A 16,939-nucleotide genomic window follows, 5' to 3' on the forward strand; every position below is an offset into this window, starting at 1 on the left:
ACATCATACAAAGTCCAGTAAACATAAGCAAAGCTAAATCAATATTCTGTGTGACCACTTTTGCCTTCAAAACAGCACCAGTTCTCCTAAGTACACCTGGATACAGTTTTTCTTGGTTGTTGGCAGATAGGATGTTTCAAGCTTCTTGGAGAATTCACCACAGTTCTTCTGTCTATTTCGGGTGTCTCAGTTGCTTCTGTCTCTTCTTGTAATCCCAGGCTGACACAATCTTCAGTGGGGGGCTCTGTGGGGACCATGCCATCTGTTACAGGGCTCCCTGTTCTTCTATTCTATTATATTTGCAAAATAAATGTTTGGGAGTCTAAAATGTGTATTCCCTATTGACACACTATAGCTGAAGATATAAATAACCATATTAAGACAAATGTTTTTGTGAAGCATCTTATGTGCCTAAGACGTTTGCACAGTGCTGTGTGTGATATATATATATATATATATATATATATATATATATATATATATATATATATATATATATATATATATATACAGTGAGGAAAATAAGTATTTGAACACCCTGCTATTTTGCAAGTTCTCCCACTTAGAAATCATGGAGGGTCTGAAATTGTCATCGTAGGTGCATGTCCACTGTGAGAGACATAATCTAAAAAAAAATCCAGAAATCACAATGTATGATTTTTTAACTATTTATTTGTATGATACAGCTGCAAATAAGTATTTGAACACCTGTCTATCAGCTAGAATTCTGACCCTCAAAGGCCTGTTAGTCTGCCTTTAAAATGTCCACCTCCACTCCATTTATTATCCTAAATTAGATGCACCTATTTGAGGTCGTTAGGTGCATAAAGACACCTGTCCACCCCATACAATCAGTAAGAATCCAACTACTAACATGGCCAAGACCAAAGAGCTGTCCAAAGACACTAGAGACAAAATTGTACACCTCCACAAGGCTGGAAAGGGCTACAGGGAAATCGCCAAGCAGCTTGGTGAAAAAAGGTCCACTGTTGGAGCAATCATTAGAAAATGGAAGAAGCTAAACATGACTGTCAATCTCCCTCGGACTGGGGCTCCATGCAAGATCTCACCTCGTGGGGTCTCAATGATCCTAAGAAAGGTGAGAAATCAGCCCAGAACTACACGGGAGGAGCTGGTCAATGACCTGAAAAGAGCTGGGACCACCGTTTCCAAGGTTACTGTTGGTAATACACTAAGACGTCATGGTTTGAAATCATGCATGGCACGGAAGGTTCCCCTGCTTAAACCAGCACATGTCAAGGCCCGTCTTAAGTTTGCCAATGACCATTTGGATGATCCAGAGGAGTCATGGGAGAAAGTCATGTGGTCAGATGAGACCAAAATAGAACTTTTTGGTCATAATTCCACTAACCGTGTTTGGAGGAAGAAGAATGATGAGTACCATCCCAAGAACACCATCCCTACTGTGAAGCATGGGGGTGGTAGCATCATGCTTTGGGGGTGTTTTTCTGCACATGGGACAAGGCTGACTGCACTGCATTAAGGAGAGGATGACCGGGGCCATGTATTGCGAGATTTTGGGGAACAACCTCCTTCCCTCAGTTAGAGCATTGAAGATGGGTCGAGGCTGGGTCTTCCAACATGACAATGACCCGAAGCACACAGCCAGGATAACCAAGGAGTGGCTCTGTAAGAAGCATATCAAGGTTCTGGCGTGGCCTAGCCAGTCTCCAGACCTAAACCCAATAGAGAATCTTTGGAGGGAGCTCAAACTCCGTGTTTCTCAGCGACAGCCCAGAAACCTGACTGATCTAGAGAAGATCTGTGTGGAGGAGTGGGCCAAAATCCCTCCTGCAGTGTGTGCAAACCTGGTGAAAAACTACAGGAAACGTTTGACCTCTGTAATTGCAAACAAAGGCTACTGTACCAAATATTAACATTGATTTTCTCAGGTGTTCAAATACTTATTTGCAGCTGTATCATACAAATAAATAGTTAAAAAATCATACATTGTGATTTCTGGATTTTTTTTTTAGATTATGTCTCTCACAGTGGACATGCACCTACGATGACAATTTCAGACCCTCCATGATTTCTAAGTGGGAGAACTTGCAAAATAGCAGGGTGTTCAAATACTTATTTTCCTCACTGTATATATATATATATATATCACAGTATATTATATACACTGATCAGCCTAATATAAAAACCACTGACAGGTGAAGTGAATAACATTTATTATCTCATTACATTGGTGGCACCTCTCAAGGGGTAGGATATATAAGGCTAAATTGTGATAGCTAGACAACTGGGTCAGAGCATCTCCAAAAAGGCAGGTCTTGTGGGGTGTTCCCGTTATGCATGGTTATTACCTACCAAAAGTGGTCCAAGGAAGGACAACCGGCGACAGGGTCATGGGCGTATGGGGAGCAAAGGCTAGCCCGTTTGGTCTGATCCCACAAACATAATGCTGGCCATGACAGAAAGGTGTCAGAACATAGTGTGTCGCAGCTTGCTGCATATGGGGCTGCGTAGCCGCAGACCAGTCAGAGTGGCCATGCTGACCCCTGTCCACCAACAAAAGCACCAACAATGGGCACGTGAGCATCAGAACTGGACCATGGAGCAATGGAAGAAAGTGGCCTGGTCGGATGAGTCATGTTTTCTTTTAGAAATCATGTGGATGGCCGGGGCGTGTGCGTCGTTTACCTGGGGAAGAGATGGCAGCAGGATGCACCATGGGAAGAAGGCAGGCCAGCGGAGGCAGTGTGATGCTCTAGGCAATGTTCTGTTGGGAAACCTTGGGTCCTGTTATTCATGTGGATGTTATTTTGACACATACCACCTACCTAAAGATTATTACAGACCACGTACACCCCTTCATGGCAACGGTATTCCCTGATGGCAGTGGCCTCTTTCTGCAGGATAATGCGCTCTGCCACATGGGATAAATTGTTCAGGAATGGTTTGAGGAACATGACAAAGAGTTCAATATGTTGACTTGGCCTCCAAATTCCCCAGATCTTAATCCAATTGAGCATCTATGGGATGTGCTGGACAAACAAGTCCGATCGATGGAGGCCCCACCTCGTAACTAACAGGATTCAAAGGATCTGCTGCTAACGTCTTGGTGCCAGATACCACAGGAATCCTTCAGAGGTCTTGTAGAGTCCATGCCTCGACGGTTTAGAGCTGTTTTGGCGGCACGAGAGGGACCTACACGTTATTAGGCACGTTATTAGGTGTGTGTGTGTGTGTGTGTGTGTATATATATATATATATATATATATATATATATATATATATATATATATATATATTTATTCATGCTTTTATTTAATCTAGACTCGACTGTTGTAAAAGAAGGAATAAGCCAATCATCTCTTGCATGGTTGTAAATGGTTCAAAATGCTGCTGCCAGGCTTTTGACAGGTGTACGCAAACACGAACATATAACTCTTATTTTAATCTCCCTGATCTGGTTGCCGATTTGTTACAGAATTGAATTCAAATTATACTCTATAATGGCTAGCGCCATCCTATCTCTCTGATCTAGCCTGGGAGATCACTCAGGTCCTCCGATCAGAGGCTTTTGATTGTCCCCAGGTCTAAATAGAAAGTGAGAGGTGACCATGCCTTTGCGGTAGTGGCTCCTAAGCTTTGGAACTGCCTACCTGTTTTCATTAGAACTGCCTCAACAATACACGATTTTAAATTAAAGTTAAAAACGTATTTATTTTCACTAGCTTTTAATCAATCTTAGGTGTATTTGTTTACATTGTGTACTTATATGTTTTTATATTTCAATGATGTTTTATATTGCAATGATTTTACAGCACTTCGCTCAACTGTCATTGTGCTATATAAATAAATTGGCATTGATATTTTATGTACAGGTATATTATATTTTTTTCTTTACATGCATATATAAATAAAATAAGTGCAATATTCTAACACTTTAGTTTATCAGCCAAGGAGGCATGATAGTATAAGCTGATATGATCATCTCAAGATGCCCAAAATTTGGGGTGATTAATCGGCCAGGATGATATATTTGGTCAATCACTAATGTTAATGCATGAACTGAGAGGAATGAAGAATTTGGATTAGTCAGACCTCTGTAGAGCTGCTCTTTGTGCTACAAGCAATTTCAATAATTAACATAATAGTTTATTCTGTTCCATAACTGACTTATTATTCAGTCTAAGAAGCAGAAATATAATTAAAACTGTGTAGAGAATATACAGAATAATACACGACAACAATATAAAATGGCTTAATAAGACACATGCTCGGATGCAGTGAAGGCCAACTGTGTTGTCTTTGTTGTAGTGTAGTGGCTGAGCAGAGCCCGTCCCGAGTGACCTTGCCCTGGGGTGGAATGGAGAGGGGGTAGGGGGTGTACACAGATGGTAGAGTATATGGTTCCAGGGTAATGCAGAGGGGCCTAATTTGGATGAACACAAACAAACAAGTCTCTGCGTCCACCACAGAGACGGCGAGAAAGAGAGAGTCTCATTGTAATAGAATTTTCTCATATCTTAGAAGACTGCCAAGGTAAAGTAATATTATTTCCAGGAATTTACCATTGTAACAATTAGAACTTTGAAAAGCTGCACCATCAGCCACGGCACATAAATCATCAATACAAAGCTTGAGGTGTCTATAGCTTTAATGACGAAATTGGTGTGTAGTAGACATAGCCTTGCGCAGTTCTGTGGTTCTGTGTTCTGCAGGGTTGAGGACATTGAGCCTAGCTGCGGCAGGAATGAATGCTGAATAAATGAAGCACTCTGCCAAGTTAACATTAGCCTGGCAGCGGCTCTTTACCTCTCAGCCCAGGTGTGTGTGAATGTGTGTAGAGTACATGTGAGAATGTGTAAATATGTTTTTGTGTGAATGCTGTATGTGGGCAAGCTTTAGCACACAAGTGTGTGTGTTTGTGTGTGCGTGTGTGCATGTGTGCATCTTACTCTCCATTGTCTGGCACTGGTAGGGGGAGGTGTGTGTGTGTGTGTGTGTCTGTGTGTGTGTGTGTGTGTGTGTGTGTGTGTGTGTGTGTGTGTGTGTGTGTGTGTGTGTGTGTGTGTGTGTGTGTGTGTGTGTGCACACAGAAGTGCGTGCCAGGAACAGTTCGGGAATTTGAGGCGGTGTTTCAAAGGATCCCAGGATAGTTAGCAAGCTTCAAAGCCACAAGACTGGGGGAGCTCTCTCTCTCTCTCTCTCTCTCTCTCTCTCTCTCTCTCTCTCTCATCCACCCACCCACACACCTCAAATCTTTATTTTATTTAAAAAAAATGTTTTTTTACCTAAATCTGTCATTTTGTCGGTCCCCATGAGGAAAACAGCTTATAAATCATACTAAATTATGTTTTTTGAAAATGTAAAAATGCAGAAAGTTTTCTGTGAGGGTTAGGTTTAGGGGTAGGGTTAGGTTTAGGGGATAGAATATAAAGTTTGTACAGTATAAAAACCATTATATCTATGGAAAGTCCCCATAAATCATGGAAACACTACGTGTGTGTGTGTGTGTGTGTGTGTGTGTGTGTGTGTGTGTGTGTGTGTGTGTGTGTGTGTGTGTGTGTGTGGACATAGCATAATGTGGTTAACCAGCAGAGGAAGGTTGGCATGAAGACTGTCTCTTGTCTCCAAGCCATACAAACAGAGAAAGAGAGAGAGACAGACAGAGAGAGCTTATATGTGTTGTTGTGGAAGTAGGTCAGGCCTCACATTCATTAACATCCTCCTCTCATGCCCAATGATGTGAGCCACTCTCACCATCGCACACATGTACATATCATTGCATATGTGTATGTGAGTGTGCATGCATAAATCAGGACGTGCTGAAACTGCATGTTACATATTATCAAAACATTATGAGTTGTTACTTATCGTTCATATACATTATGTAGACATATATACATTTTAACATACGTTTACAAAAGATGTTGAACCAGCCATTCTTAGGTAGCAGTGGACATCATTGTGTTGGTTACTACTTGAAAGTGTTTTAACCTCACCATCAAGGCAATATATGTAAATAAACGTGGTTACCGTAGAGATAAAAGCCTATTTGTCATGGCAATCACAGTACTTAGTGTCTGCCTCTGCTCAAGACAGCTGGATTTCTGCCAGCTAAACACACTCAGAGGAGCGCTCTGTACAACTCTATCCCACTTTCATTATGTTTTGCACTTTCCTTGCATCTCTTTCTCCTGTCCTCTCCCATTATCCACTACTAATTTTACTTCTACCTCTTTTAAATTGGTCATGACATGAGGAATTTAATTTTCCTTGATCTTTAAAGATATAAGAGGTCATTGTACTATGGAGCATACTGTAAGTTTCAGAACTCAAAACTTCCTACTCACTTCAAAAAGAGCATTTGTTGAAATCAATCCACCAAAAGCTTGTTCTCACCTTCCTCCACATTGTGATGTCACACTGTGGCAGACATTTGCATCTGACCACAACGACACATCAACAACTACTTTACCTTATCACCTCCGTAGCCCCACCCAGTAGCGGTGAGCAGTGAGATGGCAAGGAGAGAGCAGGACAGTGGGTGTTTACTGTCAAGTCTTAAAGGAGAAGCAGCAGCAAAACTGAGCGTTTCTGACAGAGGGTCAGAATGTGGGGGCAAAATGATAATGTTTTACAAATATATTGCTTTTTTTGTGCAAAAAAACTTTACTAATATTAAAGGGTAACTAAACCCTAAACCAACTTTTTTTAGTTAATGATCTGTAAGCATGGGGCTTTATTAGTACTGGTCATTGATTCAAGTAATTTTTTTGACATTTGTGTATAAAGTGTTTTAATTCTACAATATATGGTGTAAAAGCGTCTGAGTGCTGCCCTCTTCAGGTTGAACGGTGGCTACTGCAGTTGAATTTTCCTATTGGCTGTTGCGGTACTTCGTGACGTAAGCGGTGACAGCTGACGTAAGCAGGTTCCAGCTCACCACACCAGATTCATGTACATGTCGTCTTGCGACCGTGTGAGGAATAATAATAACATAGAGTCTGACAGCAGCTGTCAATTAATCCGTCACTACGAGTCTCAGGTACCCCCAACCCCCCGCTCAGCCCCGCACTCGGTTCGTTCCCTCTATCCCCACCGGGGTCTGCCCACTTTTCCAGCATTTTCAAATATTTCTAGTGGGTGGAGTCAGACTCTGAGCAGGTGTTTAGTTACCCTTTAAAGTCAACCTTTTTGAAAAAAAAAAAGTCATGTCATTACCCCTTTGAATATGCCATCATTTGTTTGATTTGCCAATCAAAAGTTTTAATTTGTTGTCTTGCACCTTGCTCCTAACCAGACGCAATGCGATAAGATTCCAGTGATGAGCAATCTGTCTGTCAACACCAGGCACGATGCGACACCGCAATATTAATACCCTAATATGAGGGTAATTGACAATCATTACATAATCCATATTACATGTAATACTGTACATTACTACCCAGCACTGACAATGTTACAAATCTGAAAACAGAGTTTTCAAAAGAAAACCGATTACTGCAGATGTGGCCTTAGTTGCTCACTCTCTCTCCCCTTATATCATTTTTCTCTCTTTCTACCCCCCCCCCATTCATCCTCGTCTCGTTTTTCCCGACTCTTCCAGTCATAGGTTTTCACTCTTTCTGTGTCCCTCTCCTCTCTACTCACAGCAAGGTCACTCAGTTGCATGACAAATCTAATTCACTGACATTCAACAGCTACCATCCCTCTCTCTCTCTCTCTGTCTCTCTCTCTCTCTCTCTCTCTCTCTCTCTCTCTTTCTCTTCTTATAGTCCTGCACTGTGCTGTTTACCATGGCAATTATACTATAGTCTGGAAACTGGACATCAATATGGAAATGTGGATATAATGTCCTTTTCATTCAGGAGGAAAACAGTGATCCATAGCCTTGTCTTTGGCAAATAAAGCCTGTGGGGTTCTCAATCTGTTCAGATGCTATAAGTAAAAGTGTGACCTATTTTGCACTGCATGGTTGATGGACATGAACAAGGACAGCTTTAACAGTATGCAAACGCATAATTGGGTGTCTTTTTAATCACTTATTTGATATTGCGGGTAATTGTGCTCTTTTATGTGGTTTAGGGTAAGGAGTATTAGTTGCTGAGAGAAAGAAACAGACCAGATGCAGGTTTTACTTGGGGAGGTCAGTTACGGATCAGTTGCAGCGAAATTTTATTTTTGAGCTGCACACCCTCAGAAACCAATCACTGCTTTTATCATCATAATAAAGGTCTTTGCACAACTGTTACAGTAGCCTATATTTTATGATCATTAATGCCTGTACATTTTTATTTGTTTTAATATTGTATAGTAAACATGATTTGGCATCTTATTTTAATTCTGTTTTTATTGTTATTTGTTACTGCCTCATTATTTTACTCTTATCATAATTTTTGCATTTATTGATGCTTTGGCAATGACACAATCATGCCAGTAAGGAACTTAAAATTGAGAGACCTCAAAATTAACCTTTCTTTCCACTCCTATGTATTATGACAGGGTTAAACATATCTCTCTTTCTTTGTCACTGTCTTTTACCCATAGGAACGGTTGCTTTCTGTCAGACAACAGAAGGCAGCGGATTGCTTTGATAACCTCTGCTGCGGTATCTAATCTATTAAATGCACGCTGAAATGTGAGTCGCATGAAAAACTGAGTGAGGACACGGAACGGAAAGGGAGCCGGTTTGACAGACTGCTTGATTTTAAACGTGCGTGGTTGCTGGAGGCTCTGGAAAGGTTGTGAGGTGTTAGGGTGTAGTTCAGGACGGGGGAAATTAAATAAAGAGGCCGTCTCTTATCGAGGGCACAATCAGAAACGCTGTTTAACTTGGCGAGCTCTCCCGGATAGAGCTCAAGCTGCGTCCTGACAGAGTATCGTGTCGTATATTCAAAATACACGGCTACTTACAATCAGTAGCACTTTACTGCTTTATATCTGGACTCCTACTTGTGTGGTGCACTAAAGACTGTGTACAGTGCCAATGTGACTGGATCCTTTACTCCTTATTCAAGCCAAGTGGGACAAACTGCAGATTATGTTTAGTTTTTAGCATCAAGGTGCTATAGAATAAAGGGGTCGATAGAGACCGACGATAGAGCTGTCGTTCAAATAAAGCTCATCAAAGTGTCCTATTCTTGAGGAGGATCAAGCAGTTAAAACGAGCTGAGCGTTGTGTTTGATTGGGACTGAGAGAGTGCGCATGCGCCATCTAGCGTTCGCAATCAACACAGCAAGCTTTTGTTCTCTATTGGATTTGTGAGAGTAACTGATCGCAATACTAATCAAGTCTCCATTGTCTCTCCTTGGGCTGTAAAGAATAAAGAATTTGAACTGCTGACAGGAGAGAAATTTGTTTAAAGTGTAATGTTTATTGATTATTAAATACTCATTAGAAACAGATTGTAAGGTAATGAGTGCTCTTTGGAGATATGATTTGGAGAGTGATTTCATTCTCAAACAGAATCATACCATGCACAATTCTCAGGCAATGCCACCACCAACAAAAGCATCCAAGCCAGCACTTTACTCGAGCTGCACATAACCAAGAGCTGGATCAATATCCATTACCAGAACTAGTGCTGCAGACAAGCCATTCATTTCCACTGCAAAGCACCACGATATTCCCCCTGGGAAGCCGTTTCACCACCCTGCCTGCTACAAGCAAAGATGATTACACAGATTCATGCTAAGTGTCTCTGTTGGTGCCTCTGATTACCTTCGCTTGTTCTCAAGTGTGATAGAAGCGTACTGTGTACATGTTAAGATTGAATTTGTATTTGTGTTAGGACAGATATTTAAAACAATCTGTGGTAAGCAATGTTAGTTTCAACCTAAACATATTAATTCTACACATGCGACAGAACCCTTTCCCTGTATACAGTGTTGTTACATTACATTTCATGCATGTTCCTTCCTGACAAATTTTGAGTTATCTCTTCTTATCTTAAGAATGATGTGTGATTAATGTTCTACTTTACGCATGACTAAGAGGTGTTCTCAGGATTTGGATGGGAAGAGGGTGGGAAGGTTTTCTTCTGTGGGAATGGGAATATGGGAATGCCTAGCTGGACCATTCGGGTGGAGGGGTGAATTCAGAGAAAGCCAACAAAAACAAATGTCCGTGGCTCTGGGAAAGCAGGATCTGGTCTGAATCCTCTGTGGTTATTTACAGATGTTAACGACTTTGGCTGCTGAGGAAAGAAGCCTGTTAGGATTTGTGGGTTTGTTTGAGATGACCTTTCAAGTGGTGTTGAGTAACGTTGAATGGCGTCATGTCTTTGATCACAATGGGACTATGTGTAGTTAGTTGCAGTTGTTGGATTAGGTCAAGTGAATTTGAGATCATGTCTGTGTAAATATGATGACCATTGTTTTATGCATCCAAAAAAAAAGGAGATTTTAAAGCTTTGAAACTGATTGTAGGTTTAATAGTGCTCTCTCCATTTCTTTCTTTTACCTTCTTACGTAGGATCAAGGTGCAGGAATGGTGCCACATCTTCAGGACTCTCCGTCAGCAGTGCAACGACAGCCCCAAGGCAGCAACTACAACCTTTTGCTGAAGAATCAGCTATTAAGCAAACACCTTCAACAGCAGCAGGTCAGTGTGCAAACTGTGTTCAAAATGTAAATTCCCTGAATGAATGCATCGTGCTGTAGAAATGCTTTTGGGTCATTCCGTGTCAACTGAATCAGATGTTCCCATCTTAAATGTTTTTTTCTAATATTTTTACATGTAAAAGCCAAAATATGAAATGCCATGGATCAATATTTACAGAGTAATCAATTTGTTTGTAGAGGGGGTCTAAATGACCATTTTTGCTATGATTTAGGAGCAAAAGCTTTGAAAAAAATTACCTTTGAAAGGTTGCAGCATCATTATTACATTTTAATACACAGAAATAGGTAGGTCTACAATTCTAAAGTCAGTTGACTTTAGCACCCCTTGTTGCATTGAGTCAAAAAATGTATTAATATATAAACAAATAAATAAATTGTACTTCAGACAAGAACAAATAGCTTCATACCATGTGACCCACATTTGGTTTTTAACCATTGAAAATTTGTAAAATTAAACACTTTATGAATGGAGCCACATTTAGAGCCCCATATCTCTGACACTCTGGTATTTCTCTGATATATCTTAACCATATATGGCCTTACAAATGTAGATACATAAAAGGAAAGTTTGTTCTAAATCAGTATCTAAAAGGATATTGAAATATATTTAATACTTAAGGACTCCAACATGAAAAGCAACACAAAAAGTTGACATATAATGCAACAACTCAGCTGAATTAAGTTATAGCCCTACATAATATCTGTGTAAAAAATGTAAATACAAATTGACACTGCCACCTTACTAAGTTTTTACTTTTACTTATGTGGTTTGCTTCAAAATCATAGCCAAAAATTTTATTTTGATCGATGGCATTTAAGATTATGGCTTTCATCATTAATTTATTTGTATATCTCTTCAGTAAAAAAAAAAGTATCAACAAAATCAAAAATTTTGGCTGGGAAAGTTTCTGAGATTTGGTGGATTTGACATTTTAGAAAATTTGAGTATTTATAACAGATTTAGCATCATATCTGTTTGCCTTCTGTTGCTGATATTGTTTGAGGGATGTTATTATATTTATGTCTGTCTCCTAAAGGAAAAGCAAAGGCAAATGGAACAAATGAATGGAGCGCAGATCACAGACTGCCAACAGGTTTCACAATTTCAAGGTACAGTAGCATATTACCAAGCTATATAAAACATTTATAATTTCCCATAAGCAAGATTTGATGGCACATCAATGATTATTGAGTGCCAGAAAAGAACTTTTACAACATGTTATATACAACAAATTTATTTGTTCTCATCCTGCAGGTCCAGGTCGACCACTTCCTCCAGAGTGTGGTGGTTATGCTATGGGGCCTTCTCAACAGCCCAATCCCACCATACTCTCCCATAGTGGCCCTTTACCCACAAATCGAATGGGCCTTTCCTCTGGCTCTGTGTCCCAGATGGGCCCTAGCGTTGGAGGATACATGTGTAACAAAGGCTCCAAACAACCCCTGTGTCATCCTTCACAAGACTTTGGGATGGCAATGCAGCCAGGCCAGATTATAATGGGAATGGGTGGACCTCCACGTCAACCGCTACACCCAGCTCACGGTGTGACCCGACCGGGCGTGCCATGTCCCAACTTAACACGGGGTCCTGTTCCGACTCACCACCTGCGGCAAGCGTTGCACCAAGTTGGAGCTCTTCCTTCACGTATGATGTTCCCTTCTCAGCAGCAACCCTCGTCACAATCCCAGCTTTGGCAGCACCATCAGGGGGTGCAACCACATATGGACCCTGCTACCCTCCAACATCCATTCCCCAGTGGAGGAGCCCCACCTGGTTGTGGGGGGTCTCAGTTTCCACAGAGATCCAGCATGGCAGGTATGCCAAACAACTTCCCCGGTGCCCGTCCTCCCCCTAACCAGGTAGCCCATGGTCTGGTGGGCAGACAGGAACAGAAGATCCCCACTGGCCAGCCCCTCCCCTCCATATCTCAACACAGCCTCAGAATCAGAGGTCCGCTTTCTGCTCTTGCTGTCATGAAACCTGGAGGTCCATCTATGATGCACCCAGTTCATGGCATGGCTCCTCCGAGCTACCAGACTGCTTCTGCAGGCAAACATTGTTCACCACAGGGCTACGGCCCTGGACACAACCCTGGACATAAGCTTCCCTCCTATGACTACACCCCGCAGCATCAGAGCAATGGGGCAATGGGGCTACAAGGGCCTGGAGGAGGAGGAGGTGGTGGTGGGGAGGTAGACTTCATAGATACTCTGGTAGGCAGCAGTGAAGACTGGCTCAACAATCTCACCATGATTGATGAGTACCTTGAGCAAAACTCATAGGGACAACAGATCAAGAGCTTCCCTGGTTTTGAAAATCACTACACACAGTGCCAGAACTGAGATTGAGGGTTCATCCCTCTGTAATGGTATAAACCATATTTGTCAGGGCTTGCATTGGTGAGACTGTATTGGTGGAAATGATGCACTGCTAAAGGCGTAATCACATTTTCCTTTGCATGGTGCAAAGGAAACTCAAGGTACTCAAGGTAGTTCAAGTTTGGTGAATTTTGGCAAATTCACTGCGTTGACCAATTGGAATTTGCATGGTTTGGCAGTGACCTCTGTGAGGGTGGTGCTTCTTACAGAGCTACACTGAATATTCACGATGGACAAGGAAATAATTTTAGCAGTGAGTATTTTTTTGTAACCTCACTCAGTGCAGCATTAGAAAGAGGCTGCTTGACTATTAGTTTTTTGCTGGTTTCACACGTGCTCAACATCTGCCCATGCCCTCCGTGCCCGTGGAATTTCGCCACGTGAAGGTAAATGTGATTGCTCCTTAAGCCCTCTGAAATGGTTTTGGCACCCAGGTCTATAAATAGAGTTTAAAAGGCAGAGGGGTCATCAAATATGCCTATTTTATAAGATTCCCTTTCCTTTGGCAACAACTGCTCAAGGATGCTCTTGAAGTGCTTGAAGTGCACTTTACTAGGACAATATTGTAACTTTCTTTAAATTTAATATGGAGTGAAACACTGATTTATGAATACTTGGGCTTTCCCCAGCATTGTAATGAAAGTTCTCATGGGTTGTGGTAACAGTATTGTCTCAAGTCAGACCAGGCAGATATGTGTAGCTTTTGAAGCTACATTGTATTTGAAAAGCCTTTACAGTCAAAATATTAGGAGGGGATTTCAAAAGGGGCTCGTTCTGTACATAAAGTATTTTGTAAAATATGGGTTCTTAAACTGTAACATACAAAAGAGAAGTACACATATTTATGCTTCTTTTCAGCAAATAAATTCTTCAGAATTTCCCTGTACATAATTATCAAAATGATAAATAAATTGATTCAATGATGTAAAGAAATAAGCAACACATTGTAATGTTTTACACTAGGAAACTGTGTAAAACTCTGTTGTAATTTGTATTATGCAAGACAGTATGGTTAGTTTTGGAGTAATACTATGTATTACAGTGTAGAAGAAATTATGTTTTTGACATAACTGGACTTCTGGAACTCCAGTCTGGCTCAAGAGGGTTTATTTTGTGTGTTTTTTGTTTTTTTTAATTGTGAGGTTTGGAGTACAGTGTTTATCAACCTTGTTACATCATTTCATTTTGACATTACTTGCACAAAGTCCAGATTTCCTTGTGTCATATTGCCATAGCATAATACATTTTATACTAGACACCAGTGTCTTTGTAATAATCTGTTCCATATGACAAGATATGAAATAAGGATCTTGAAGTTTTCTGGATCAAGGACACTTGTCAGCAGTTCTAGGAATGTCTTCTGTAAGTGCACACCAGCTACACTGCAACTGCAGCCTCAGTGTAGCAGAAAGACAAAAAAATCACACCACCTTTTATGCATTACAAGAGCAACACTTGTCACAGTAAGTGCATCAAACCCACGGTCGTTTGTGCCAGAGTGCTGGGTTTCCAATAGTTCATTACTATGTAGTTGAGGACATGAACTTAAAGACATTCTGATTTGTGATTCATTGTGTTTTATTATATTTTGTCGTCATATTTTTAGATCGAAAAATAAACTGTATAACACGAAAAATAAACTGTATAACAAAAAAAATGTTGGTCTCATAATCTTTCCATATATACTAACTTACCTTTGTTTTCACTGGTGATGTTACTGAAATGTATGACTACAGTAAAGAAAAAATGCACCACACCTCTTTAGCCACTGCATTTAGTGTTGAGATGCCTGATAACTGCTGTGTCGATGGAAATATTTATGTTAGATTGATTTAAGTGAATTTAAATTGCTAATAATTCAGAGATAAATCAATGAACCTTGCACGCCTGATAAGTTATGGGTAAGTGCGTAAGACAAAAGCTTTTATAAAGAATTATCAGATGAAAGCCTGATGAAGGTTGTGTGACCGAAACATTGCTAATGCATTTTGGTTGTGTTTTACAAGCTATGGTAATGTGCGGTATTATTATTATTATTATCTTGAAAATTCAGAGATAATATGCAGAGAGAGACGACAATCGTGCTGGACCCCAGAAACTAGATTTTAAAGCATCTGTCACACAATTAATTTAATCTTACATATAACGCTATAGCAAAATTTAAGGCTGATAACCTGAATTATTTGATGCGTGTAGTGAAAACTGTAATATAAAAAACAACACAAAAATACATTCAACAAATAAATAAATTATTTCTGAGCAAGCAACATTTTTTTCATGATCTTTTCTCAATAATCTTGAACTGTTTGTGCATATGTTGCATTAAAGACAGTTGTGTGTTCTGTGGTTTACATTGAGTTTTTGAAGCTTCACTTCAGCTGTTATCCTCAAACATGTAACTGTAAATTTAAAGCGTTCAACACAATGTCCAGCTAGATGCAAAGCAATGTCACGCTGCATAGCTGGTTGATGTTGTTCTCAAAAATGTATTCACATTTATATCTTATATGATCTTATTTTAGAATAGAAGATTACTCGCTAACATGCTAATACATTTGCATGTGGGTAACATGTGTTTGGCTGAAGATGCTATTTTATCAAGAGCCAGAATATTCAAATCAAGAGCCAGAATATCTTTTGACACATTGAGTGTCCATGCACTCTTAATAAATACTATTTGATTTTTAGTAAGGATAAGTGTAGTGTCTGTTCTGTTGTTGAGGGTGTGACTATTCATAGGTTTCCTTTCCTAAACATGAGATACAATTTCAATGTTGTAGTTCCTCTATATTCTGTTTGATGGTTTCCTGCCTTTTACATTTTTTATACCAGAAGCTGTTTTGCTTCCACATACAAGAAGTGTTTGTTTTTGCACCTGCGTTAGTCTGGATTCTAGCTGATCATAGTTTTACAAGCTCACTTTTCATACTACAGGTTCATGGAAGATGAATGCACTGGATTGATCAAAGGCCGTCATCGCGATCAATCTAAGATAAAGTGCTCTTTGAAAGGCACAGAGTAATGTGTATATAAAAACCTCAGAGTGTTGTCTTGTTCATATGTAGCCCCGGAAATGCAAACCATATTTTGAGCAACATCCAGTATCCAGCCAGCCAGCTTTTATTTATTCTATGATGATAGTCTTTGTGTTCTGACTTTGAACTAGCTCAATATAAAAAACTGTGAGAGGAGAAAAAAAAGTTGTCATGCAACCATATTTGGAAGAAAGATAAAAAATAGTATAAAAGCTTTAGGCCTGTCTTCCCATGCTGTTTCTTACATTGCAACACTGTCAGGCAGCTATACAGATATGGGCAACTGGATTGTACACAATGCCTGGCCCTGTGGTTCTTTCCAAGCAATGTTGACTGGCAACACAGGGGAGGAGACTGGGGTTTGTTGTCACACTTTTCAGTCAAGTGGATATTTCTCAGTGTGGTAGTATTTACAGCAAGAAGCTTTTGAACCTTTTTTCTTTTGTTGCACAGGAAAAAATATTTACTGTGTATTCAATGTTACACATTTGTAAATTTTTCCTCATTTATTACAGTTTATTTTTTCATTACAAATTATATTGATGATGGTGGATGTTGGTGTAGAAAGATTAACTAATTTGTGCCCAAGACAAAAAATGACCAAAACGGCAATTGCGAGTGGGGTGGCCAATGGGGTGGCGAGGCTTTGGTCCATGATGGCCACGACCACCCCTGGCACCCCCCTAGCTCCGCCATTGTTCCACACATTTGCCAAACCTGATGGTTCACATAATCTAGGGTGATATTGTGCAATTAGTGGAAGTAAAGTAATTTATCTTTTAGAACAAAGGAGTTAACATGGCCAATATCACAAATCTGCATATTTGATCATAGTGACCTAGAAACACTAAGTGTTTCTATTCATTTTATAGCATTTTATTTGTTTTAAGTTTCTCAAATCATAAAACTTTTTGAATATT

General features: G+C 40.1%; 1 protein-coding gene across 2 annotated transcripts in view; it reads left to right on the top strand.

Moving 5' to 3' along the window:
* The window catches only part of LOC127623342 (mastermind-like domain-containing protein 1), a 98,749-nt gene extending 84,122 nt beyond the window's left edge, over positions 1 to 14,627 (top strand). For both annotated transcript variants that reach the window (XM_052098844.1, XM_052098070.1), the window contains exons 3-5: positions 10,457 to 10,585; positions 11,643 to 11,715; positions 11,861 to 14,627. In XM_052098844.1, coding sequence (XP_051954804.1) covers positions 10,457 to 10,585; positions 11,643 to 11,715; positions 11,861 to 12,888 — 1,230 coding nt within the window. In that variant the 3' untranslated portion in view covers positions 12,889 to 14,627. The remainder of the gene's footprint in view (positions 1 to 10,456; positions 10,586 to 11,642; positions 11,716 to 11,860) is intronic.
* The last annotated feature ends 2,312 nt before the right edge of the window (positions 14,628 to 16,939 follow it).

Source organism: Xyrauchen texanus, chromosome 1 (assembly GCF_025860055.1).
Source record: "Xyrauchen texanus isolate HMW12.3.18 chromosome 1, RBS_HiC_50CHRs, whole genome shotgun sequence".
Taxonomy (NCBI): domain Eukaryota; kingdom Metazoa; phylum Chordata; class Actinopteri; order Cypriniformes; family Catostomidae; genus Xyrauchen; species Xyrauchen texanus.